Source organism: Aspergillus uvarum (assembly GCF_003184745.1).
Source record: "Aspergillus uvarum CBS 121591 unplaced genomic scaffold BO82scaffold_34, whole genome shotgun sequence".
In the NCBI taxonomy this organism is placed as follows: Eukaryota; Fungi; Ascomycota; class Eurotiomycetes; order Eurotiales; family Aspergillaceae; genus Aspergillus; species Aspergillus uvarum.
In genome coordinates, this window is record NW_020291331.1 from 157,392 (window position 1) to 182,852 (window position 25,461).

The 25,461-nt window shown below is 54.2% G+C and overlaps 8 protein-coding genes across 8 annotated transcripts; 5 read left to right on the top strand and 3 right to left on the bottom strand.

Moving 5' to 3' along the window:
- The first annotated feature begins 55 nt into the window (after positions 1–55).
- Positions 56–1,451, top strand: BO82DRAFT_337554 (40S ribosomal protein eS4). Its single transcript, XM_025633397.1, has 5 exons — positions 56–74; positions 228–365; positions 437–721; positions 879–1,173; positions 1,238–1,451. The coding sequence occupies exons 1-5, from the start codon at positions 61–63 to the stop codon at positions 1,289–1,291; spliced, it is 786 nt and encodes a 261-aa protein (XP_025490940.1). The 5' UTR covers positions 56–60; the 3' UTR covers positions 1,292–1,451.
- Positions 1,452–7,723: 6,272 nt separating this feature from the next.
- BO82DRAFT_102745 (uncharacterized protein) lies at positions 7,724–9,637 on the top strand. Its single transcript, XM_025629738.1, has 3 exons — positions 7,724–8,587; positions 8,644–9,126; positions 9,181–9,637. The coding sequence occupies exons 1-3, from the start codon at positions 7,970–7,972 to the stop codon at positions 9,475–9,477; spliced, it is 1,398 nt and encodes a 465-aa protein (XP_025490941.1). The 5' UTR covers positions 7,724–7,969; the 3' UTR covers positions 9,478–9,637.
- Positions 9,638–10,660: 1,023 nt separating this feature from the next.
- On the bottom strand, positions 10,661–11,582 carry BO82DRAFT_312310 (uncharacterized protein; the record flags this gene model as incomplete). Its single annotated transcript, XM_025632434.1, has 2 exons — positions 10,661–11,409; positions 11,521–11,582. The coding sequence occupies 2 exons, from the start codon at positions 11,580–11,582 to the stop codon at positions 10,956–10,958; spliced, it is 516 nt and encodes a 171-aa protein (XP_025490942.1). The 3' UTR covers positions 10,661–10,955.
- A 407-nt stretch (positions 11,583–11,989) lies between these two features.
- Positions 11,990–13,430, top strand: BO82DRAFT_355217 (telomere repeat binding factor family protein). Its single transcript, XM_025635389.1, has 2 exons — positions 11,990–13,318; positions 13,379–13,430. Exon 1 carries the CDS (start codon positions 12,152–12,154, stop codon positions 13,226–13,228), a length of 1,077 nt encoding a protein of 358 aa, XP_025490943.1. The 5' UTR covers positions 11,990–12,151; the 3' UTR covers positions 13,229–13,318; positions 13,379–13,430.
- A 1,809-nt stretch (positions 13,431–15,239) lies between these two features.
- BO82DRAFT_312317 (putative ribosomal assembly complex component Ipi3) lies at positions 15,240–17,175 on the bottom strand. The gene is made up of 2 exons (XM_025632435.1): positions 16,787–17,175; positions 15,240–16,714 (listed from the first exon to the last, which is right to left on the bottom strand). Exons 1-2 carry the CDS (start codon positions 17,132–17,134, stop codon positions 15,356–15,358), a joined length of 1,707 nt encoding a protein of 568 aa, XP_025490944.1. The 5' UTR covers positions 17,135–17,175; the 3' UTR covers positions 15,240–15,355.
- A 1,027-nt stretch (positions 17,176–18,202) lies between these two features.
- Positions 18,203–20,679, top strand: BO82DRAFT_433113 (uncharacterized protein). Its single transcript, XM_025640845.1, has 2 exons — positions 18,203–19,392; positions 19,442–20,679. The coding sequence occupies exons 1-2, from the start codon at positions 18,304–18,306 to the stop codon at positions 20,393–20,395; spliced, it is 2,043 nt and encodes a 680-aa protein (XP_025490945.1). The 5' UTR covers positions 18,203–18,303; the 3' UTR covers positions 20,396–20,679.
- A 337-nt stretch (positions 20,680–21,016) lies between these two features.
- On the top strand, positions 21,017–22,676 carry BO82DRAFT_355220 (lipoate synthase). Its single transcript, XM_025635390.1, has one exon. The coding sequence runs from the start codon at positions 21,093–21,095 to the stop codon at positions 22,356–22,358; it is 1,266 nt and encodes a 421-aa protein (XP_025490946.1). The 5' UTR covers positions 21,017–21,092; the 3' UTR covers positions 22,359–22,676.
- A 466-nt stretch (positions 22,677–23,142) lies between these two features.
- Positions 23,143–24,691, bottom strand: BO82DRAFT_285768 (phosphoserine phosphatase SerB; the record flags this gene model as incomplete). The annotated part of the gene is made up of 3 exons (XM_025631516.1): positions 23,143–23,457; positions 23,516–23,773; positions 23,831–24,691. 3 exons carry the CDS (start codon positions 24,689–24,691, stop codon positions 23,143–23,145), a joined length of 1,434 nt encoding a protein of 477 aa, XP_025490947.1.
- Between the last annotated feature and the right edge of the window lie 770 nt (positions 24,692–25,461).

Below are 25,461 nucleotides of genomic sequence, written 5' to 3' on the forward strand. Positions count from 1 at the left end.
TCTTCTCTCTTTCGCGACACTTCGACAACTTAACCGGTTCAAGTCGACAAAGCAGCCAAGATGCCTCGCGGACCGTAAGTCCTGAGCCTTACCACACCAATTGTGACTTTCATGCGACTGCGACCATGTTTGCCGATTTTATCGAGACTTGCGAGTCGCAGGAGCAGATGGTTGCATGTTCAAATTGGAAGTTAGGGATGGAAGAGCTGACTCGATTCTTCGTGCAGTAAGAAGCACCAGAAGCGCCTTAGCGCGCCTTCGCACTGGCTCCTGGACAAGATGTCCGGAACCTATGCCCCCAAGGCCTCCCCCGGTCCCCACAAGCTCCGTGACTGTCTGCCCCTGATTGTCTTCATCCGCAACCGGTACGAACCCTCGAGCGACACGACGCGATGTGCGACCCGCCCGGAGGAACAGCGGCTAACAGCGAATATAGTCTCAAGTACGCCTTGAACGGCCGCGAGACCAAGGCCATCATGATGCAGCGCCTGATCAAGGTCGACGGCAAGGTCCGCACCGACCCTACCTACCCCGCTGGCTTCATGGACGTCATCGGCATCGAGAAGACCGGCGAGAACTTCCGCCTGATCTACGACACCAAGGGTCGCTTCACCGTCCACCGCATCCAGGCTGAGGAGGCTGAGTACAAGCTCTGCAAGGTTAAGCGTGTTCAGCTTGGCAAGGGCGGGATCCCATTCTTGGTTACGCACGATGCGAGAACGTGAGTGCATGCTCTCTACAAGTTCCGTGTCATTCAGTCGTTGGACCAAGCTTTGGTTGATCGGCGGAGGACGAAAGAACCGGAACGACGGTTTCTTTACGGGAACATCGTAAGGGACCATATGAATGAACATTCATGCTAACAAGGCTTATCACAGCATCCGCTACCCCGACCCCGCCATCAAGGTCAACGACACCGTCAAGGTTGACATCACCACTGGCAAGATCGCTGACTTCGTCCGCTTCGATACCGGTGTTGTCTGCATGGTTACCGGTGGTCGTAACATGGGTCGTGTCGGTGTCGTCACCCACCGTGAGCGCCACGACGGAGGTTTCAACATCGTCCACATCAAGGACGCCATTGACAACACCTTCGCTACCCGCGAGTCCAACGTTTTCGTCATTGGCCAGGACAAGCCCTGGATCTCCCTCCCCAAGGGCAAGGGTGTCAAGGTACGTTCCATTTTTCTAGTACCCCGGCCTGCATGTCACTCGAGACTGACCGATTCTGTTTTAGCTCTCCATTGCTGAGGAGCGTGACCGCCGCCGTGCCTACGCCATCGCCAACTAGATGTAGTTCGGTAAGTGTCGTAGGATACAGCAAATCAAAAAGCTTTGAAAAATTCCGCTGGGGAGACGACGTCTTGTCTTGCTTTGTGGGCCTGTATGACGCCGGTTACGATAATATGAAGCGTTATTCAGAATCAAAAAAAGAGAAAGTTCTGTCCACCGGGTATACCATGGGGCATGTCCATGTCTACCACGTTCTGTAGGCTTATACGTACCATCCATAGTTGCAAAGCAAGGATTTCTCCTAGTGCTTCTTGTCCTCTCGGGTAGTCGTATTTCTTGCTTCATGCTCCACATGGCGGAGTTCCCCAGGACTCGTAGTCCGCCGTCTTACCTTCCCCGGCCCAAATTGGCATTCCAACCCACCCACCGGCGACCGATGGACTCAACTCACTCGCCGGGATAATAATGGATCAATCACCAGTCCCTTGCTGGTCGGAACCTTGAATTGCGGCCCCATTCCCAAGAAAGTCCACTTGTCCGCCGGGCCGTCCCCTTCTGACTAGTGCAATCAACCACTGGGCAGTCATAGTCTCCTCTTTTGAGACATCCATTCCCACTCACTCCATGGAGTCCTGAGTCCTATGGAGAAGTCCCACCTCTCAGCAAGTCCCAACAGGGCCGAGGGATACATGGCTTGGGCTAGTGAGATTGGATGCAACCCGGGCCCTTCTATCGACTGCCTTTCCCAGACTGGCGGATAAGACAGGCGTTGATTATTGTACAAATCCTACCACGCACTTCTTCCTTGCTCTGGGCGCACGATGGGTGAGATCGAGAGTTCTGTTTACCGCTCATATCTAAACACTAAACACTAAACATCGCATAGGCTTTACCAAGAGCGGGGCCTCGGAAAGAGCAGGCAACTGACTCACTGACTCCGATCTTACATGCGCCCATTCGACCTGTAGAGGTCGCTATATCTGCTGGACCAACGAAGCGGCCTTGTCATCAAGGGAATTTCCTCCGCCGACTTGCAAAGTTGTAAGTGCCATCTGAGACCCTCTCCCCCCTCCCTTCTCCTCCAAAGGTAAGCCGCTCCACCCACCCATGGACCATACAGGTGCAAGATAACACGTCTACTTCCCCCATATGCATGCCAATATAGATCCTCCGTCTTCCCTCCAATTCCCTCTGGCTCTCTAATGCGCCCATGGGGGTGACTGCAAGAGGATCGAGCCTAAGAGACCCCGGTTACAGCTGCTACAGCGGCTACAGCTACTACCACGGTAGTAGGTAGTAACTTGCTTCCAGACCATTCAATAATCCTTGTCTCTTGCCCAGAGATATTTGGGATCGATCAATTTTTTTTTTCTCTATTCCCGGCTTCCTAATGTTCTCCTTCCTCCGTCCGTTTAGGCCGATTCTCGGTCTGATGGCGTACGAAGCATGAGATGAGCACCGACCACGCAGCCTCGAACACCTGGTGGGTTCAGACGTCTTTCGGTCAAATGACAAGTCATTCTCGTGGGTTGATCTTCGCTCGGTTTTGGGGCACCAATTGTGATTGATATTAACCAGACGCAGCCGTGTCCAGTTATCCAGGTTTCAATAATTGTCTCCCCGACATTCATTGTGTGGGATTTTCGATCAGGTCAGCATTGGCGCTCGGAATCGATCGGGAAAATGATGATTACGATCATTCGCTCAGACCTTATTGCCTTTCCCTGGTGAGATCGATTCCTAGGGCTTGTCAGCTTGGCTGGATGTTTTTGCCCAGAATTTTTCATTACTGCTCTCCTCTCTTGCATGTTATTCCTCTTGGGGCGCGCCATCGAGGTTGCCTCTCTACTGGCCCGTCCTGCCCGGCCTGGCAGGATACTGACAGGAGTCGTCCGAATGAGCGAACCGAAGACGACTCACCACCGCCGTCAAGTCGGCGTGCACCCAGCTTGTGCTACTACATTCATTGGTTGAAAAGGGTGCTGGCAGGTCCTGCCAACTCGTTGCGGAGAGGCCCCGATTGCGGAGAAGTTACTCAGCATCCATCTGCTTGGCAGGCAGATGAGCGCAAAGAATTTATATCAACCACGCAGAGGTAACGGGATGGTTGTTGAATCGTAAGCCACTGTCACTGATCTTGACCCCCCTTCACACGCTCCGACACGCACATACCCACGCACCACCACCACACTTTAAATCCGAGTCAGGTGTCATGCATGCTGCAAGCGATGGACCAATCTGGATTGACCGCGCAAGCCCAGGATCCGAACAAAGGTCATTACTTCGGCAGAGTCGCTAGCTGTCGTCTCCTCTCGCGCGCTCTGTCTAACTAAGTGACTTTCTATTCTCATGCTTAGTCATGGGAGGCTAAAAAGCGCATCATGAACATGATTGTTTTTTTTTTTTTTTTTTTTGCTTTCTCGGTTTTTGATTGTAAACTACGGAGTAGATCCGTGGGAGAGGTTCTCGACAACCGTTGTTCCTTCCCGCAAGTGACGATGGCTCGCATTCCACCAAAAGAGGCCTATGAGGTTCAAGAGTATTGCTCTTCCAACCGCCGTTGTTCCCGTAGCTTTCATGCTTGTAGCCATGTACCCATTCACCCACCATAGCTTCCCGCTCTTCAGAGTCTGGACTCAACAAACACCCCAGACACTAGACAGACTATCGGCCGACTTGTCACCATCCTTGATCTCTATCAGACCTTCTCCAGGGTGAACAGCTCAGGAGACACAGCCCGTCTGGCTGCAGGCAAGGTCACTACGAATGCTAGTGGTCGGATTCGACCATGTTAATGGTCACACAGCCAGGAATCTGGACAGCATCACTTTACGCCTGTCCCCGCTACGAAATTAGATCAGACTAAGTGCATACAGAATGAGAGAGAGAGGAAGAGAGAGAAAGGGTTTTGTCTCGCCCCCGGAGGTCCCTCGCTGGTGAGAGCTGGTCTTTCCCTGAATTTCCTTATTTTCCGTATTTTCATTTTCCCATTTCTCAATTAATGATTTCATTTCTATTCGCTCTCTCGTTTCTCTCTCGCCTTCAATCGGTTGGGCATCTTGGCGACGAAATTTACTGTACCAATTGGGAGGACAGTGACCGACTTCTGATCTCAGTCCGACCTCGGATAGTAATTCCGTTCACTGAGAGCTCCTCAAAATCTATCAATGGCACGACGTGGACTGAGAGAGAGCGGGACGGTATGACGACCTAGGCAAGGGAGAGAGAGGGAGGCAAGTATTCTGCAGGCTGCAAGCTGCACCCAGTTGCAGCATAAAGATACGGAAGGCTGATAGTAAAGTTTTCCCGGGATAAGAAGGAGGAATGAAAAGAGGAGAGCAGACGAGAGAGGGAGTGAGGGGGTGGAGTCCCAAGTGACAAAAAAGAAAGGATTGAGGTGGAGGGTCCAAGCGACAGTTGCAAATGGATACATCGCATCGATGCATTCCAATTCAATTGGGACCAGGGTTTCTGAGTTGACGGGCCTCCCGCCCGCGGCACGGCACTTGATCTTCCCTTTCCACTACGGACGGAGTGTAATCTGTAATCTGTAATCGTAATCTATAATCTGTAGGCTGTAGTCTGCTCTTCTTTCTTCGCCGTACTCTGTACTCCGTACTGAGTATTCAATTCTTCCCCTGCGCCACACCATCGGACAACCCCACCCACCGTGGAGAGGCACCACTATTCGTTAGTTATTATTGTTTTTGATCTCTCTTTTGGTGATTCATCAACATACTCCTCCTCAACTCCATAACATTTTCTTGTCTGGAATGCTTTGAGTCGCGCATGGGTCTCTTTGTACTCGTACTCAACTCACGTTGGGGGTGGATCACCGCATGTCTTTGCCGTTACGTCGACGGTCGCCAACAGCCACGAGCTCCTTCGGTACACCATGCCTAGGGTGATTGGCTTGATACAATGTTCACTTTCTTTCCCAGGGCTTTTTCGATGATACCTAGTCCCGTCCACGCCATGCCTCGCCCTTTCTTTCCACCCACTCATTCCATTAGTTCACTAGGTACAGTACTTTTTCTGTACGGGATGTACAATAGTGAACCGACTGTTTCTCCCACTGTTTACATACCCTGAATGCACCGCGGAGTACTCGTACTCTGAGCTGCTTCTGCCCGATTCGTGGAAGTCATCAGAAGTCGCGGTCACACCAATTCCTCTTACGCCTTTGACGCCTAGATCACTGAATGCAACACATTCAAGGTACCCTGACTTACCCAGACACCCACATCGAAGCATCGCAATCGAACAAGGAAAAGAAGATGGAATGGATGGGTCACCTTCAGCTGTGGGAAATCCCTATGGGAAATCCCTAGGGCCGTTTATCATGCAATTGACCACCGGTAGTTTCAGCTCTTGCCCCAGTCTGCCAGCTGGAGTGGTCAAGGGCATTTAACACTCCTAGGAGTCCATGATTCCGGTTTGCCTGGTTCGGAGTGTACAGCTATACCCTCGTTGCCGGGCCTCCTCGTCATTCGTTCCAACGGCCTGGTGAGTTGAAGAAGCAACAAGGAACAAGCCCGACTAAATTAGGGCCCGCAGTAGCAGAGTCGCTAGCCACTGCCAGCCACTGCTAGCCACTTCAATCTGTTTCCCCCTCCCCGATCCAGCATTTGTCTTGCTACCGACTCTCTAGATGGTGGCAACTAAAGGTGGATTCGGACAGCTCCCATCTGGGTCTTCCCGAGAGATGGTGCCTTATAGGATCATCGACTATCCCCGGTATCAGCATGACGGACGAGACGACGGGTTCAGCCCCGTTCCTGGCGTCTGCTGAAGCCTGAAGCAACCTCTCAGAGGGGAGACCGCCCGGGCCCGGCTGAAGGACTTCGCCTCACGATCTCGGCCTGATGTATATTTGACCTCATTCAATTTCTCGATACACCGCTACAGTGATGATGAAGGTGATGCTTTCATCCATTCATTGATTCCGACTTTCACTTTTTGCCCGTGTACCCTGATCACTGGAGTCTTGGGTGAATCTTCCAGAACCCAACGAATACTGCATGGCCAGATGTTCCATCCCGTACATCCCGGCTCCTGACCGCTTCTCCTGCCCTTTTCCTTTATCCTGGTTGGTTTTCTACTTACCCCATATGCCACCTATTGATCCACCGCCGCCGTTGGCTGACAGCCATTCATTAATGGCTGGTATTATCGGTGGTGCTATTGCCAAACGGACTGGTTTTCGCTCAATGGCCGTTCCGATTCTCATCTGCCCTGCTGATTGTCTTCAGCCCATGTGGGGTTTGTTGCGTCGTCGCAACCGCCCCTAGACTACTAGCTAGATAGAATAGACGCCCTCCCCTAGACCTAACGGCCCTATCCTAGGTTGCACGCGCTACCTGCCCGGTGGTAGTGTGGTTGGCGACGACTCTGGGCGGCGACCTGGACTGATTGGCCTGGGCAAGTCAGCTAAAACGAGGTCTTATTCACGCCTTTAGCTTAGTTAAGGGTGTTGAGGTAATCTCCGTAGCTTCAGCCTAACCTGGCTCTCGGGTCCCAGTGGTTCGGATCAGCGCCAGCCCTTTTCTACGGAGTACTCTCTTTATTATCTTCTAATTTAATGCAGTACTTACCGTCTTCTGCCCGGGATTTTGGATTTTTGTTTCTTACAGGTTCCAAGTTGATTTGATCATTCCTCATGTCTTGTCGCTTGTATGTAATGCGCCCCCTCGCCGCCATCCTTTTTGGCCGTTCGACCGCGTCAAGCAGCAAGATACCGTCCTGAACCCTCGTGAGTTGTCAAACGTGGCAAAGTGAGGAATGAGCAGTTCGCGGCTGGGACATTGACCCATCCTCTTCAGTAAACTCGGGGCGAAAAAAAAAAGTGGAGGTTGCTATGACTTTGACCTTAAGCTTGGTATCACTAGAGGGATGGTGTGAATGTAATAAAAGCTTTTTTTTCTCTTTCTGTCCCTCTTATCAGGAGTCACTCCCCCCATTCCAGTCGGTTCCTGGTTATAGTATCCATCATTTTCCCCACCGGTACTGCTGTTGGCCTCTCCCTGCTCTGGCCTTTCTGGTGTGCGCTACCATCCACTATTATTAGTGTCAGTTCACATCGACTACTGACCTCCCTGTGGGGGTTGAACCCAATCTGTAAGTCCCCTCTGACGTCGATGGTCCTTAGGACATATGCCTGATCCGGGGGACGTTCTAGAATTAGTCCCGTTTAAACGTCTGCCGGAGATCTTGCTTCCGTCTATACGTCTGGGTAGTAGTTAGTGGTACAAGGGACTAAACCAGGGAAAGGGAAGAAAGGAAAACAAGAAAGAATAAAAAAAAAAAAGAAAGAAAGAAAGAAAGAAAATCCTGGGGTCTAATAAAAAAAGAAGAAGAAGAAGAGGAAGAAGTCAAGGTGGTGTGCAGGTCACTTACATGTGAGTTAAACCAGACTGACTGACTGACTGACTGAGGGAGTGCGTGTGGTGTGTACGATTCATCATCTACTAGTTACTATCTATCGGGGTCTTCTTACAGAACTGCAACCACCGCCTCTCGACTACCACTGCTACTCTATTTCTCTTTCTCTCTCTCTGTCTGTCCCCCGATTCCCATCCCCTCTTCTCTTTTCTTCCCCACTCAAGAATTTCCCCCCACTCACTGTGAAAAGGAGACACTTTTACTTTTTGAACACCTCGCCGTCCGACTCCCAAGACGCCAATTTGGCTTTCTTGTCGTCTTGTTTCTGATTTTCCCCGTGGTGCAGCAGTGGGCAATGTCCACATACTCTCCTTCCTCCACTGGCGTGCCCGTCATGTTTGATCCACCGGCCTACCCGTCTATCTTCCGTGCCGGAGCGGAGATCCCCCCGTTCTACCTGAAATATCGCTGGTGGGAAGATGAGGCCATGACCATGCTGTGGGCCTTTGACATCCAAGAGATCAAGCGGGCGATCCGCTTCGGCCTCTTCCGAGACGAGAGTCTCCCGCGAACCGCCTTCCAGAACCGCAACGCCAGTGCCATTGACACCTTCTTGTCGGAGCTGGTCGAGCCCCATGAGAGGGCCTTCATCGGCAACCTCTCACATATCCAGAAGGTGGAGGAGATCGTGCGACGATGCCGAACAGCAGACCCTGCGCTGGCAACGTGGAGTTGGTTTCCCGCGCAAGGGAACCGGAACATGACTGCGATCGGGATCGCCGAAGACCTCGACCATGAGAGCCATCTGCATTTCACCAGGATCCCCTTCGAGGAGCTGGTGCGCTACTCGCTGGGCTACTCGGCCCCCTCGGTGGAGTGGTTTCTGCAACAGCATACCGCGTTGCATATTCACTTGCTGCACCATCTTCAGGCTTTCCCGGAGGAAGTATCACTGTATGTCGAGGTGGAACAGGTTCGTCAAGTCCTATCTGGCGAGTGCTTGACAGAGATGCTGATATTAGCGGACAGCATCTTCGCAGCCGGAGCCCCTTTGCCCTTCGGGCTGTGACGGCTTGTCTGCGTGCTCTTCGAGGCGGTCATATCGCGGCGAGTCCCACGACCCCAGCTTTCGAGTTCATCGCCGGTCCGATCCAGGAGTTGTTCAAGGAGATCTCGCCCAGCTTGAAATCCATTCTGAAAGTGCTATGCGTCTCCGCCGTGCGTTACAAGCAGGCTTACGTGCATACGCGACACATGAACTGGACTCGACCCTTCAAGCTCAACTTGGCGTTCTTGGACGATCTGACGGCATCGACCTCGCCGCTGGACTTTGCCCGTACGATGGCCCATATCGATGAAGGGTATCTCACGGGGCTCTCGCAGAAAAGCTTCGTGGAGCCCGGGCCGGTGGTCAAGCGGGTATTCACAGAATGGGAGCTATTAAGCATAGCGGTGTGGGAGTGTTGTACAGCGCTTCCGGAACTGGTGGGCTACATCCAGGAATGTGTACAGGTGGGCATCCTCTATCAGAAGCAAGACCTGGGAGAGCGCTAATCTTGAGACCAGGCTCTACTGATGGTTCGGAACTACCACTCCCTCACAGCTATTATCGATGGCCTTCGAAAGTACAGCATCAGCACATCCACTATTGTTTCTTCCTCCCATGTAGCCTCTTTCATGCTCCCTTCCGACTTCGATAATCTGTTGGACCCTTCTGAAAACTTCGTCACCTATCGACAAGCATTTACCACCAACCCGGGCGTGCCCTTCCTCGTCCCGCATATCCGCGAATACCAGCAACATGGCCAACCGGCCTTACAGCAGCTCTTCCAGCACATGCGGCCGTCTCCTCTGCGCCAATGACCAATCCGAGCGCAGGCACGCTCCAGAAACAACAGCGAAGACAGTCCGGCCACCATATGCTGAACACAGGAACACAATAACAGCGGAATGGAATGCAATACGGTGGCGTTCTCGTTATGCTAGGCCAACTGAGTCTTACGACCGATCGTCTCATAGGACACGTTATAATCCTAGACCGAAACTCCATGCCTGACGAGGCCTGCTTCTTCTTACTTTGATCTAACTTGCGACAGAGGCTACGCAGGCGGGCGATATCACCCCCTGTTGGGCTGTTCTTACTTTTGATTTACCTCCCATTCCTAATAGTCTTTTTTTCGGATATGCTTGTTAGTGCAGATTGTTCTGTGGGAGGGTTTTTGGTTCTATCTACTACCAGGGACTGTATTTCTAATGCATCTAGATATTCAGCTGTTCATGACTCTAGCGGCAGATTGGGTTCGTATATGTGGTCGAGGCGATGTTTCGGGACAGGTTGTTTGCGTATGAGAGGGAAATCCATGATCCCCCAGAATCTATGGGCCCGTAGTGAGCTCCCAATGAAGAAAATGATCATCCTGGCTTCAGTCGGATGTACGGTACGGTATCCTGTTCGGTGTCGGGGGTGGCTGCTGGACATGGGTAGGGAGTCGTAGTGAAACTTCGTGGGCGTCGATACATCACTTCAGTGTATGCAGTGCTGCTCCGCAATCTGCCCTGATATGCAGCTGAACCTGTGTATCCGGGGATCACGGAGTTCTAATAATCACTCGCCTATGCCGGGGAAGGGGCAAGTACGGGCCAGCTCCATGCATGCATGCATGCATCCATGCCTCCATGCATCCGTCTATCGATCAGCCCTAGCCCTTGGCATCTGCTACGTATTGCCTCTCTCCATCTTTGGTTCATGCGATACTGGTCTATTCCTGCTTCGGTGGTCAAGTCCTCGCCTTCTCTCTGTCATATGTCATGTGTTTTCCCTTTGGGTGTGCTTGCAGAGAGGAAATAAATAGTGTCCAGGGTATGCACCGGTTTTGACATCATGTGAGGCCTGCTGAGTCTTTGGTCGCCATGCCCACTACTAGCTGATGTCAAGTTCGATATTGCATAATGTCGCTTCAACAACAACAACAACAACAACAACAACAGCAACAGTACAAGTGGAGACAGACAATAACACGAAGGTTCAAGACCGCAGATCTGGAGTCCGCTATACTCCGTCCTCCATCGCAATAACCTTTGCGGCAGCCAAACTCAAGCATCGAGGATTCAGCCGAGGGAGCCGTCTGATCTGATTCACTACTAGGAAGTCTTTTGACGTAGTTTCATGTTAAACAATTCTTTTTCCCCCTTAGCCTACCTGCTCCGACGACTCTTTCCATCTGCTACACACATTTCCCAAGCAACCCCGTCCCATCCGCCGAAAATCAAGAGCAAGGCAACCGAACCCCAGCCCACACAGCCCTAGAAGCCCAAGCCCAAGCCCAAACCCAAGCCCAAGCTCAAGCAACCTTCTTGCCACGGCTATTCTTCTGCTCTGTCTTCCCAGTTTTTGCTGCCACTGGTAGCTGGTAATCCCCCACCCAGCCAACCAGAAACAGCACGCGATTGACCCCCAGAAACGCCGTAACCGCCACGTTGCCCCAGGTCAGGGCGTTCCACCCGCCCACGTCGCAGAACCGCGCCCACCCCATCCCCCACCCCGTGGCGGAGATGTGGCCCACGTCCGCCACCAGCAGGGCAAGCAGGTAGCGGCGGATGACCGGGGGTTCGGTCGTGGTGCGCAGGATCCCCAGCCCCAGGAGGGCGAGGAGGCCGTACAGGTTGCCGAGTTGGTAGGCTAGGGAGATGGATTGGGGTTGGATGGGGTTAGATTGGCCTTGAGGGTGGGCTTGAGGGATTTGGTCGGTGATGAAGGCGGGGAGGTTGAGGAGGGGGCTTAGTGCTCCCGCGATGCTGGATAGGGGGGGTTAGGTTTTGTTTGTTGGTGATGTTTCTGGGATGTTCATGGTCTATATTCTAGATCTATATTCTAGATCTATTGTAGATATGTATGTGTGGACGTACAGGGAGATGGGCTCGAAGATGCCGAAGATTAGGTTTGGCCATGGGGGGAGGATGGAGGGCATCGTGACTGGATCTGAGTGAGAGGGATGGATGTCAGTTTGCAGAGATTCGGCAGAGAGGTGACTGCGGTGTTGTGATGAGTCTACCAGATAGATAACTTGTTGTGATTAAACATGTGTCAATGATCAATGAAGCCGACTGCGCCGTGGTTCACCCGATTGGGAAGTGCTGATTCAGCAAACCGGTTTTGCGCTTTTGGTAGCCTGCCTCGACCCTACCCCGCATAGCCCCGAGCTTCTCTCCGCCCGGCGCCCGCGGTAGCCAGCAAGTGAACTGAAGTTAACAAGAGCTACTACGGAGTACCTCCCGAGTCAACTCACTAGCTACCATTTCAACCTACTCCATACTTGACCCTTTCCATTCTCTCTTCTCCCCTCCCCCCCTCCCCTTCTAACCCCCAAGGAATAAAAGAAAATCTCCCTATCTCGATTAACTGTTGCTGGATTCATAGTCACCGATCCTGCAAAATGGCTCATGGCTACGTGGGGAGTCTCGTTCCATCTCTGGTGATCTTTATCCCTGCTTTCATCGTTTGAAGGCTGCCGCCCTCCTGGATTCCGTGAAGAAGACCATGGATTCCAACACCACCTTCACCCGACCGTACGACGAATCGTTGCTTCGAGAATTACCCCAGCTCCAGAGTCTCCGCATAGCTCCTCTCCGTCAGCCTGTCTCGCGGTTGCTGAGTGTGCCTTCGCCGCTGGAGCCGAATGCCAGCCGGGTCCGCGAGGCCACCGCTGCTCCCACGCCCACTAGCTCGGCGGGCATTCTGCCTGGCCCCCGGAACAATGATTCCGTGGTCGCGGTTCCCGCGGAGCGTCTGAACCACCATGCATCGCGCCCTCCGAAGAAGAAGACTGATCCCTCCGTGGACTCGCTCCTTAGCCTCGAGCCCGCGCCGCCCAAGCCCATTCTTCCCGCCTTTGTTAATCCCCGTGCTCTGGAACGGTTCCCTTATTCATCGTTCGACGACGATGCCCATCATTCCCGCAAGCGGCGCCGGGTCGGCGTGCAGGCCGAGACCTTTGCCGAGCATCTGCAGCTGCCCATCCCGCAAGCTCAGAAGGAACAGCGCCCGCCCCCGTTCGGGCCCTTTGCGATCCTGAATGGGCTCAACGAACCTCCCCCCAATGCCGCTCTTCTGCCGCCCATCGAAGCCGGCTCGAGCATCGCGCAGCTGCTGACTAAACCCTCCCGGGACAGCTCGGTCGTTGAGCCGGCTTCGCTGACCACTTCCTTCGGGGAGGGTCCGACAGGCGAAAGACGAGAGGGCAGGATCGAGGATATTCTGGCCTCCCCCATTGCTACGAAGACGGCCCCGAGCGACCGCGGTGGCGCTGTGGCCGTCGGACTACGAGACGACCCGGTCGCCGCGAATCGGCCGCCATGTGACAAGACCGACGACGGGGAGTCGGACGACAAGAAGTCATCCTCGGCCGACGAAAACGAGGAGCCCATATCCCCCAAGACACGCGGCCGCTCTCGTAAGAACCTTCGCAAGTGGACAGAGGAGGAAACCACGGCTCTGCTACGGGGGGTGGTCAAGTGCGGCATTGGGAACTGGACGGCGATCCTGGCTCAGCCGGAGTTGAAGTTCAACAAGCGCAGCGCTTCCAACTTGAAAGATAGGTATGGTAAACAGCCATAGCTTCGAAGTGGATTGTACTATGGAAACGAGATTCAGGGTGCCGACTAAACACACATCTAGGTTCCGCGTGTGTTGTCCCTGGGCCTACCGGTAAGTCCTCGGTTCCGTGGGAAGTACATCAGCACCGACTACAAGCTGATTGTCTACAAGGGCCGCCGATCCGAACGAAGCCACGCGGCAATTGCACGACACTCTGGCCAACGCCCTCTCGCGGGCCGAGACGGAAGGATCTGATGGCACAGCCGGGAAGATTCACTTGCCGCATCCCCGACCAGCCAATGCGGAGTCCCTCTCGGTAGGGAACAGCGTGACGGTTGGCTTGAAGGAGCCATCCTCCGGCAGTAGCGGCAGCAGCTCTTCGAACACCAAGGAGCCCGCTCTGAAGACCACCAACCTGAAGCCGAACTCCACGGTGAAGGCAACTCCTACGCTAACAAGCAAATCCAAATCGACCTTGGCGTCCCTGGGTATCCCGGAACCACACTTTGCCATGAAATCCCGGCGGCGTTCCCGACGGCCATTCACCGTGGCCGAGGACGAAGCTCTACTCAAAGGGTACGCAGTGCATGGGTTCCAATGGACACTAATTCAGCAGGACACACGGCTGAGCCTCGGCCATCGCAGGGCCACGGACCTGCGCGATCGGTTCCGGACCAAATTCCCGCACGCGTACCGCGATGGAGGCTCTGTGAGCGGTCGAACCCTCCACGACCAAGGCAAGGAGGCTTCCGACGCGAGAGATGACCAGGACGGCACGAGCTCGGGCAGTAAGCAGGGAGCGCCACCTTCCAAACCCCAAGAAACACGATCCGATCTCCCAGGCCAGTCCGCCCTAGCACCCATCGACCCTGCTCTCTCCCCGCCTGCTCCGCCCCAGGGTCTACTAGAAAGCTCATCCACTGCAGCCGCAGCTCCAACCGCCCCGGCACCGGCCCCCGGCGTCGTATTCCCCTTCCCCCTGGACGAAAACACCGGGACTAGTGATAACACGTCATGGACGGACAATACATTGGCGCCGATGGTGTGGGATGAGATCGGATAGCGATCTGTGCATGACTCGCCCCTTTTCAACTGCTCTTGTAGATTCCGGGTGTTTTCCCGGCTTAATGACTCCCACGCATGTTGCAAATCTTACTCTATACCTTGCTCGGTGGATACCCACTGGTCTCGTCCTCTATCTATCAGAACCGTCATGTACGTTCAATGATTTTGGCTTGTCTCGAAGTCGGAAAAAATAGTCAGGTAGCACAGTACTACTTACCACCTATTCGGTTTCCTACGCTGGCGCTGGCAATAAACCCAGCCCTCCCTTCACGGAACAACCACCACTCAACTTACCTTTCATCAACCATGGCAACTTCATTCTAGACACACGATCATATCCAATACTATACAGTACAATGCAGCATTTCCATGCAATAAATATAGCGTCGCCAGCAAACAACACCCCATCTCATCAGCACTAGTCACCACCCAGTACTCACATGTAAGCACGTCAGCGATAGCGCACTGCGGCGTGATAAGCACTGTATCTTGATTTAAACGCACGGAAATATGCTTTCTGCTCCACGAATCTACGAGTATGAGGACAGGGTAGGGTTCTCACCCAACCGAATCCACATTCTTCTTTCTTCCCTTGTTGCGGATTCACCCGGGGGTGGATGCGAAGGAACCTCAGGAAAGGGGTAAACCTGCATACACTATACATACCGAACCTGCCTGGGCCGATACATTCCCTTTGGGGGTGGGGATTCCGGGATCTGGATTTTCGGTGCCGGGGGCGTTTCATCTTTCCGGGTTTGATCGGGGGATTATTCCTGATTCTGAAGATGGTGTATACTTCGTGGTGCATGGGCGAGAAGGGACTGATGGATCGGATCCGAGGGCGTGTTCCAAGGGGGTGTGTTTATGGGGGCCTGCTTGGTTGAAGATACTGGATCCTTGATACTATACCCACTAGATCTAAGATCTATCTACGGGTGGCAGGATTGGGGCAAATCGTCTGGTTGATACACTTTCTAAGAACAAAAACCTCCCGTTGCGCCTGGTCCGCGAAATCTCGAAATCGATATTCCCTTTTCATGAAATGATATCTCAGAAAAATCACAGGAATCAAGCGGGAAGCAATCATTGATCATCACTGCTCTGATCGTCCGTATCGCTCGTCATGACCGTATCCGCGGCATCCATCTTCTTCAGCACGGCGTCGCCCGTCCTCCCCTTCTTCTCGGCGGCGAACCACGCCTCCCGGCGCCGGGTCTCGCGCTCCTCCTTCCGGGCCTGGCGCAGGATCTTCTCGCGCTGGGCCTGCTCCTGCTTGCCGTGCAGCTCGTTGATGTAGTCGTGCAGGTTGGCGATGTCGGCGCGCAGCTGCGTCACCTCGTCGGTCGTGGACTGGCGCGCGGCCTCGTGGATCGAGGCCTTCTTTTTCAGAACGGCCAGGTCGCCTTCCAGCTGCGCGATCTGCGCGTCCTTGGCGAAGGCTTCTTCGTCGGTGATTCCGCTGTTGCTGCCGGTGGCGCCCTGGTCGAAAGCGGCCAGTTCCGCGAGACCTTCCTCTAGCATCGATTCTGGGAAGTAGGCGTGCGTGAAGGCTGAGGTGAATTGGTTGGGTCGGGAGGTGGAGGAGGCGGAGGAGATGGAGGGGAGGAGATGCGTGCTGAAGGTGTAGTCCGCCGGGACGGTGCCCGCGGGCTGGGAGGATTCGGACAATGTGTGGTCGTAGCGGGGTTTGACGATGGTGTGCGACATGCGGGTGAGGTCGAGAGACGGGTACGAGAGGCCGCTGGGGGGCAGCATGATGAGGTTCGTGATCGGGTGCGTGTAGTCGGCCACGGTCGAGGCGTACTTCTTCCGTCCGACGTTCCATGATAGGACCTTGCCATTCTGGTGGCCGGAGAGTAGTGTCATTCCGTCATAGGAGAGCGTGAGCGTGTGCGCGGCCCCGCTGTCGGCGGAGGGGGGCGCCCATCGGTCTTCGGCGGAGGGTTGCACGGGAGTGGAATGCAGAGAGGGGTCGTGAAGAGAGTGTTGGATGGATTGGTTCTTGTAGAAGTCGACCGACTGGATGCTGCCATCTGCGTAGCCGACGTAGAACGCTCGGTCAACGGGGTCGAGGGTCAGGCACGTTGCGTTGGCTGACAGGAGAAATGTGCGCAGAAGACGGCCGGTGCGGTAGTCCCATGCAATTGCAGTGCTGTCTTCCGCGATCGAAACGGCGATGTTGTGTCTGCCGGCGCTGTGGCCCACGGCGATAGAGGTGATGGCGGCGCGGTGGTTCGAGAAGGTCCGGATCGGGGAGTTCGGGGCTTGACGATCACGACCCGACGGGGGTTTTGTGAAAGAGAGGAGGTCGACAAGCGACCAGACGTGGATGCTCGCATCAGATGAGCCGGAGAGGATGAAGTTGGAGGTAGGGTCGACCACCAAGGAGGTTACTGGCCGCAGATGGGATGCTGTGGTTGCTATTTGTCGACCAGTGCAGGTCTGATTGACAAGGTACCCATTAGCAAACAAGCGAAGCAGGAAATCATGAAATGATGCTCAAGCACAACTCACCTCCCACAAAATAAGACGGCCACCTTCTGTGCCCAAAACAACAACGTCCCCATTCTTCCCCCCCGCGAGTGCGATACTACGTATGCGCTCCGGGAAGGGGACTGTGGCCTCCTGGTTGCCTTTCTCCCTGCTATATACGTGAACAATTGCCTTTTCCGACTGTGCAGCAAACACATGCGACGGGCTCACAGCCAGGCAATTGGCGGCCGTCGAGCTCTTCTTGAAGGTGGAGCGCAGATTAAGCGTGGGCTGAAACTCGTGCACGCAGATTCCGACATCTCTCAGACTAGCAGACGCCGGGGTCTTCCCCGACGCCACAGTCGACGCAATGAAACTCTCCGAGAGCATAACGTATTGATCCACGCAGGGGACTTGACGTACGAATGGAAGATCTCAAGTCAACATCTCTCTATCGCTTCTTCTCCGAACATTTTTTTTGCGATACGCCAATCGATAACCGGCTGGTTTGCACTGTTTGCTTGATTGACAAGATGCATCGGCATAGTGATTACATCAGCCAGCATAACGAGGGCTAATATCCCTGTGCTCCCCCGTACTGTACTTCGTACTGTACAAACAACATCCCATGATCTCATCTTCTCCCTCCTTGGATGATTCCTTGGTACTACAGTCCCTTCGTTGGTCTCCTAGTTCCCCTAGTATCCCTCGTTACTGACGAATCTGGAACAAGCACAGTGAGCTCCTTGGGATCTACGACTCCTGTATAACCACCGCCGAAGTAGCGTGTATAGCTACGCGCAGCTTCACCACCTCCAAGAACTTTCGATGGCACCCATGGAATTGCTGGCCTCCGAACGGTATCTCTGAGCTACCCGAACCAATCTAAGATCTCTGCCCGCCGCAGCCAAGCTGGAATTCTCCCACCTGCTACTTAAATTGCGCTCAGCGTTGAGGCAGCATGGGCCAATCTAAGGGCTGCGCCTACGACAACCGATGCAAGGGGCTTATTTCCAGGGGCCGGCCACCTGAGATTGCCCGGCGCAACTTCTATGTTGATTAGACAGACGCACCGAGGATCTTGTGACGTTCGCCAAAGGACTGGCACAGGCGCCCTCCATCTGCATGTCTCATTCCTTCCTAATAGATGATATGCAAACCCAGAGAAAGAGCGGACCACCCACGTTGCCCTGTGCCTGCAGGTGGCGCACGTCCGGACCTTGGCCCAATGACGGTGCCTATTTCTCGATCCTACCTCTCTCTGGTATGCAAGGAAATAGGCGTAATGGCCCTTCACTCTTCACTCATGTTCCAGAGTGTTAGACGACCCTCCCGAAGGGGGCGGACACGCATGCCTAATGTCTTTTTTCCTGTCACCGCAAGGCAGTCAAGGGATACTGGAACCGATGTAACGCCCTGGTATAAGGTCTGGTGGGCCGCTTCAGCGCTCATTCCGTGGTTTTCTTTCTGTTCTCCTTCTCTGGTTGCTGTTAAGGAGCGGCATTAGACCTGGTGGACCCTTCAGCTTTTCGTTGCTCACCCAGATTGACCTAGCAGCCATGTCTTCGACGGATGGCCATTCCGTCAAGATGCAGTTTCATCTGCAAGAACACAATTACCACCATACAATATCTGCAAATCTCCCAACATTTGTCAACCGGAGCGTACCAAGCTACAGTGTACCGAATCAAGTTTCCAATGTGAGAAGTAACAAATCGTCGTCCCCCCGGTACTCGCCCAATATTCAGCCTTGGAAGAGACAACAAGCCCCGAGCTCATTGTCATTTGTTCCTTCGCCAGCGCCCCGCATGGAACAACCAGAATATACCACGACACAACCACGGACCAGTTCGGAACGCCCTCCTGTGTACATGTCCCCTTTCCGCTCTGTGCGCAAGATGAAGCAGCCCTTTGAGCTGCGTCTCCCGTCCTCTCCTTCCACTGAGAGCCTTGCTGCAAGTGGCAAAGAGTCCCCATTGTCTCAAAAACCATCCAACAATAGGACGCTTCGCCCATGGCGTTCAGATCAGAATCTTCGAGTCACGAGCATCGACTCTTTTGGTCTTCTGCCCAGCCCGCCTCTGTCAGACACCAGGTCACCACACGATTCACCTTCGTTCTATTTTTCGCCAAAGCCGGAATCGGAATCGGACTACAGTCAAAAGAGTCCCAATGGCTGCGGCTGCGTTCCAGGCAGAGAATCGTGTCGCGATTGCTATACCTCCCCTCAAAGTGAACCACGACAAGCTCCTAAGGACGTCAAAGGAAGCCCACATGTACGCATGGCTCACTCGCATCTAGCCAGACAATGCGAAACTAGCGAGGGGCAATTAACGCCGGCTTCAACCTACTCAGAGCGCATGTCATCGCCAGCTCCTTATTCCGACTATGAACCGGTTGGGAAGAGAAACTTCTCCAACTCATCCATTGGTGCAGGAAGAAGCAGATCAGGGACGGTGTCTAGCGATGGGAGTTGGGCTCCCAGCAGCTTATCATACTGGGAGCCTTGGCTCCAGCGTGCGCCAGTGGAAGGTGCAGAAGGCCAGGGCGAAAGGCTCAAGGAGCTGAACCGACGAAGAATACAGATTGTGCAGAAAAGCCCTCCACCTCCTCCACGGAAAGTTGAGTTGAAAGCAGCTAGACCGGCAGTGAGTCTTTTCCCAGATTACGAGTAGCATGAAGCTGACCCTGAAACAGATGTACGCGGTAGCAACCAAGACGAAACCCAAGTTGGTTGATATATCACGCCAGTCGTCCCCAGCAATGAGCTACTCGCTCCCAACGCCACAGCATCCTGTTCCATCGACTCCTGATCAAGGTCAGCAGGAGATATCAGCCTTTAGTCCCGACACGCCTCTGGAGATGTCCGACAGCGGCTATATCACACATCATTCATGCTATTCACCTAACGACTATGCCCACGCCAAGGCTCCAGCTGAGGAGGACGAGGACGACGATGAAGACGAAGACGATGATGATGTGTACACTGACATCAGCTCTGTCGCATCTGAGACTGTTGGCGAAACCACGATCGAGACCAAGTCGGCTCCTAGCCCGGAACTACCCAAATCACCACCCAAGCCAGAGGTACCACCAAAGTTTGCTGCGTCCGTCCAGGTATCCCCTGGTCGTTCTTCAATCTCAACCAAGTCGGAGAAGGAAGAGTTGGAGAAGTGGTGGGATCACGAATGGACTATCGACCAGCTGGAACTGTCTGTCAAAGACTTCCCACGGAACATGCTCCGCCTTACATCACCCGTCATTATGTTTCTTCGCCATAATAATGAGAGGGCACTTTTGCGGCCTTTCCGCACCATCTTCCCTAGCGTTGCTGAAAACCTACTGGATGGCTTATGCGCCGCTCTGATTGCACGGAACTATGTTGTCTCTTTGGCAACTGCTCACCAGAGGAAGAGTCAGCTCAACCAACGATCGCGGCTGGACACAGTCCCGGAAAAAGCCACCGCGGCGTCAGGGACCTCCAGTCACACCACCCCATCACGCCAGGTTCTTGAAACGCGCAGCATGCAGCTTCGCAGAGACCTGGATAGAATTGTCGAGAAAATGCTCTTCGCCATATGCGGGCAGGCGGAGGAGCATCTGAAAAGCGCCGTCCTTGTTCTCGCCCAAGTGCTCGAAACGAAAAACTAGGCGATCACTCATTCAACCTTTCCTTTATTGTCTTCTTTCCCTCTCAACGCACAGGTCTATTCCCACGCCCCATTTGAGTTCTTTTCTTGCCTCCCCGTTTCCTTGATGAGCCAGTTTTCCTGACTATACCACTCGTTCTGTCATTTTCATGTTGGTGAGATCAATTTGCTTTGCCATTCGTTTGTTCCACCTCACTCACTTCGGATTCTTCTAGTGAGCTGCACCGTCTGCTCTGTTCACGTCTGCTACTCTTTTTTTACCTGTGATTTCACTCCAATAGCCACTACGGTCGATGTATAATCTCTAGTTGTCCCCAGTACCCAGATTCTAATGATACCCTTCCAACCTGAAACTAGTCGCAAACATCAACTACCGTGCTGTAAGCCTACCACAGTCCTCTATAGAATATAGGCACCCTGAATACTGCCAGGAAGCCCACCCAGGAGTGGTTAATTAATCAGCAGGAACGCCACCAAACTAGGGCAATGCACCTTGCGTCCTGAAGGGGCTTAGTGGGCATGCAGCCGCCATGCTGAGTCAGCCGCCGGCGGAACCGCAGCCGAACTCCGATATCAGCTTGAATGTTTCCCGCGGAATCGAAACTACCTCCAAGAGCATTAATGATCTCTTGCCTTCCCCACTCTCCCCTCTCATCTTTGCTTGAGAAACAAAGATTCGACATATACAAGCCTCGACCATGGCAGCTCCCTCCACGAACCGCCTACGGCTCCTCTGCTCGTCCCGCCGCCTGACCGCCGCCACCATCTCTCCCAGCAGCACATTCCTCATCCGCAGCTACGCCACGACCGAGCCATCCTCCGCCACGGACAGCACGACCACGACCGCGACTACCACGACCCCCCGCCGGCGCACCACCTTCACGGACCGGCTGAACTCAGGCCCCTCGTTCTCCGACTTCGTCTCTGGCGACGCCGACCCGATCGCGGACCCGAATGAAGCCTACGCGCTGAAGACAGCGCTGGTCGGGCCCGCAGGCCGCAAGAAGGAGATGACGCGGCTGCCGTCGTGGCTCAAGACGCCGATCCCGGACTCGAAGAACTACCAGCGCCTGAAGAAGGACCTGCGGGGGCTGAACCTGCACACGGTGTGCGAGGAGGCGCGGTGCCCGAACATTTCGGACTGCTGGGGGGGCGGCGACAAGGCGGCGGCGACGGCGACGATCATGCTGATGGGCGACACGTGCACGCGGGGGTGCCGGTTCTGCAGCGTCAAGACGCTGCGGCGGCCGCCGCCGCTGGACCCGCACGAGCCCGAGAACACGGCCGAGGCGATCAGCCGCTGGGGGCTGGGGTACGTCGTGCTCACGAGCGTCGACCGCGACGACCTGGCCGACGGCGGCGCCCGCCACTTCGCCGAGACCGTCATCAAGATCAAGGCCAAGGCCCCCAGTATCTTGGTGGAGTGTCTGACCGGCGACTACATGGGCGACCTCGAGATGGTCAAGCTCGTCGCCCGCTCCGGCCTCGACGTCTACGCCCACAACGTCGAGACCGTCGAGGCCCTCACCCCCTTCGTCCGCGACCGCCGCGCCACCTTCCAGCAGAGTCTGCGCGTCCTCGACGCCGCTAAGCAGGCCCGTCCTGATCTGATTACCAAGACCTCGCTGATGCTTGGCTTCGGCGAGACGGACGAGCAGATCGCTGATGCGCTGCGGCAGCTGCGCGGGGTGAATGTGGATGTTGTCACGTTTGGGCAGTATATGCGCCCCACTAAGAGGCATATGGCCGTCCATGAGTATGTCACGCCCGATCGGTTTGAGATGTGGCGCCAGAAGGCCCTGGAGATGGGCTTCTTGTACTGTGCCTCGGGCCCGTTGGTCCGCAGCAGTTATAAGGCCGGTGAGGCGTTCATCGAGAATGTCCTGAAGAAGAGGCGCGCCGGCGGTACGGTGGGCGCCGAGTCCGTCGAGAAGAAGATCCCCGTTGACGAGATCGCGCGGTAAAATCATCAGCCCGCTTCCTCTCTCTTCTGTGTCTCGTTTTTCCTTCGTGTGCGTTGGTATATCGGTTTCACCTTTGGCGTAGGGTTAGCATGATTCGTTTCGGGTTCGGTTTTATATTCTACTTGGTTTTCACGGGTTGTGCTGTGCTATTACTACTACTACTACTTTCTACATAGACCCTAAAACTTCAATTTCAATCCCAGCTGATTGGCTGATGGGGTTGGCTACTGGCAATTCAAACATCATTTCTAAACATGTACGTATGTTCATTTCAATGAGATATTGTCAGCGTATCAACAAGCTATCAAATCAACGCATTATGACTCGCATAATGATCCTAAATCGGCCGTTCGATTAACCCAACTCGTTGGGCTGCAGCCATCTGCTGCAAACTTTGCAGGTGGTATGTATCCACGTCCTTCCGGCTTCACTCCGACAACCCTAAATGTAATCAATCTTACTCGTTCGTTCTAACTCATGACTGTTCAAAGGCGTGGTTTGATGATGGTATGACAGAGACCCGGTTGGGTGGGTATTCTCAAGCCGAGCCCCGGGCTAAAAGCAGAGGGGAAAAAAGTTATTGGAAGAAGATAATCAAGAAGAAAAATCAACCGAGATTGTTGCGTGGAGAAATCTGGGTGAGAAAGTCTGAGGATGTGGAAATTTGTTCTTCGATGTGTTGCCATGTGTTCCTTGCCAAGCAGTTGGTGGGACAATGATGGACCATTCGATCGTTCGGTCATGGACAGTACTTACAGACTCCAGGCCTTGGGTCGTGACCGAACTATACGAGCAGTTCTTTGACATCATCCCGGTTGAGTCCAAGCAGGTAAAGGATGTCTACGAGGCTCTCTCCGTTGAGACGCGTAGGGGCCTCGAGCTGGACTTTGCTCTTGGCCCGCCAGGCGACTCCAAGCCCAGCCGCGTGGAGCATGAGCAGGTCATTGGCACCGTCGCCCACAGAAACGACCTGAGAAATCGAGATTCCGTTCTGCTCCGCGATCGAGTGCAACAGCGTGCGTTTCTGGGCCGCATCGATGATCGGGTATGATGGCACCAGCTTGCCTGTCAAGGTTTGTGTGGTGGGGTCGATTTCAAGCTAGCAAGGTCAGTACGGTGCCACCTGGGGCGAACACATGAAGATCAGGGTCACGCACATGGTTAGCAAAAGCATAGTCGAGACCAAGCTCGCCAGCAAGCCACTCCGCCAAAGGCTGGAAACCTCCGCTCAAAACCGCCATCTTGCAGCCAAGAGTCTTCAAGGCCTTGCACAGCTCACGTGCACCCGGGGCGATGGTGATGATCGACTTCAGCTTCTCGAAGACGTCTGCGGGAACACCCTTCAGCAGGGAGACCCGCTCCTTCAAGGATGCAGAGAAGTCGAGTTCACCGTTCATAGCACGGGCCGTAATTTCCTGTCGGCTCGGTCAGTACAGTTTTTTTTAAAACCACGGCATTCGACCAAGACTGACCGAAACTTCCTTCTCGACACCGATGAACTTGGCGATCTCATCGATGACTTCGTTCTGGATCAGTGTGCTGTCCATATCGAAGACGAAGAGGCGCTTGTGACGACGGAAAACACTCTCCCGCTGAAGCACGACCTCGACATTCCATTCCCGCTCGAAACGCCAGATGCTTTCATGTTTGCGAAGGTCTGCGAAGGTCAGGTATTCCGGGTTGGGGGGCGGGGAGAAAGTGACCTCCATCACCCGAGGGTGCTCGTTAGCCTCCAGGCAACGGTGTGAGGTGTTCGTGCGCTGGTAGGGGGTCGGAAGAGACTCGATGATCTGAAGGAAGTTGGTCAGGCATAGTTGCGACACAAATGGGCCGTACAAGTGGTCGAGAGGCTCGGGCTCCGGCGCAGGAGGCTCCCGAGGGAGTTTCTCAATGTCGATGGTCGGGGCAGAACCAACGGGGACGGTGGGCGAGGGCAGCGTATCTCCCGGCTTAGCATGCGGGGAGGAGTCGGGATGCAGGTGCGGGTGAATGGGATCCGCGGATTTGTAGAAGATGGTCGCGACCAGTTGCTGGGTGCCGGTCTGCAGCGGGTTGGCGTGGGAATGAAACATGCTGTGGATGATGCCGCTCTCAGTCACCTTCTCGGGATCGGGACTGATGGGATTCGCCTTGAGGGACAAGGACGCGAAGGAGGACTCGGGCACAATCCCAGCATTTCCAGCATTGCCAGCACTTCCAATCACATTCCCGATGGTCTGAATGGGAACCGACGGCTTGTATTGCTGGTGATCCTGGATGAAGGAGCTACTGGAGAGTGTCTGTCGCAACACGGGTCGGGTTGGACGGGAGTTGGCGGGGTTGGGCGAGGCCATTGTTGAGGAGGGAGGAGATTAGATGCGCTGCGCGGAGAAGGTAGGCGGGCTCAAGAGGGGGTGGAACAGAGTGGAGTGGAGAGGTGATGGAAGACCCTGGACGATTAAAACAGCCCACCAGCCGGGAATACACCCTGGAGAAGCAGAGATAGCAGCAAAGCGGACAAGTCAAGAAAAAAGCTGGCAAGCCGTTGTCGAGGTTCGTCGGTCGCTTTTCCCTTGCAGCTTCCATTGTGAGATCGGCCGGCACGTGGGGAGAAAAGTCACATGACGAACCGAGGGGGAAAAAGATGCCAGTTGGTGGACGTGACCGCCTGGCAGAAATTATGATGGGTCGGTCCTCCGTTCATTCACAGTCCGACATCGACATCATCATCATCATGATTATCATCTTTGCCTCATGATGTGGGGTAGTTAGGTACTTGCTATGCTTGCTCTGCAGAACAACACATCACAAGCTACTCCCACCAGGACTAACTTCGCACAGTAGACTACGAGTCCATGTAGTCAATCGGTGGATAATCATGGAAGACCAGGGTTTGTCTGTTGCATTTATCATCATTCTTCTTCATTCGACGCTAATTCCTTTTCACAGCTTACGGGGAGCAAGGTGTCCTTAGGGGTCCTTGATCCTGCACCTACAGCGGGAATTGATTGATTTAATTATGATTAATCATGAGTCTAATCCGCATGTCTTCGTCTCTCTGCCGAAAGTTCCATCCGCCAAGTGAGACAACCGGGGATTCCTCCTCGGAGTTCAACGATTTATC

Coding starts and splice junctions, on each gene's coding strand:
- BO82DRAFT_102745 (XM_025629738.1), top strand. CDS start 7,970: ATGTCCACATACTCTCCTTCCTCCACTGGCGTGCCCGTCATGTTTGAT. Junction 8,588..8,643: donor TGTATGTCGAGGTGGAACAG/GTTCGTCAAGTC, acceptor ATTAGCGGACAG/CATCTTCGCAGCCGGAGCCC. Junction 9,127..9,180: donor ACATCCAGGAATGTGTACAG/GTGGGCATCCTC, acceptor TCTTGAGACCAG/GCTCTACTGATGGTTCGGAA.
- BO82DRAFT_355220 (XM_025635390.1), top strand. CDS start 21,093: ATGGCAGCTCCCTCCACGAACCGCCTACGGCTCCTCTGCTCGTCCCGC.
- BO82DRAFT_337554 (XM_025633397.1), top strand. Junction 366..436: donor ATTGTCTTCATCCGCAACCG/GTACGAACCCTC, acceptor CAGCGAATATAG/TCTCAAGTACGCCTTGAACG. Junction 1,174..1,237: donor CCAAGGGCAAGGGTGTCAAG/GTACGTTCCATT, acceptor ATTCTGTTTTAG/CTCTCCATTGCTGAGGAGCG.
- BO82DRAFT_312317 (XM_025632435.1), bottom strand. CDS start 17,134: ATGCTCTCGGAGAGTTTCATTGCGTCGACTGTGGCGTCGGGGAAGACC. Junction 16,715..16,786: donor GCCGTCTTATTTTGTGGGAG/GTGAGTTGTGCT, acceptor CTTGTCAATCAG/ACCTGCACTGGTCGACAAAT.
- BO82DRAFT_433113 (XM_025640845.1), top strand. CDS start 18,304: ATGTCTTCGACGGATGGCCATTCCGTCAAGATGCAGTTTCATCTGCAA. Junction 19,393..19,441: donor TGAAAGCAGCTAGACCGGCA/GTGAGTCTTTTC, acceptor ACCCTGAAACAG/ATGTACGCGGTAGCAACCAA.
- BO82DRAFT_355217 (XM_025635389.1), top strand. CDS start 12,152: ATGGATTCCAACACCACCTTCACCCGACCGTACGACGAATCGTTGCTT.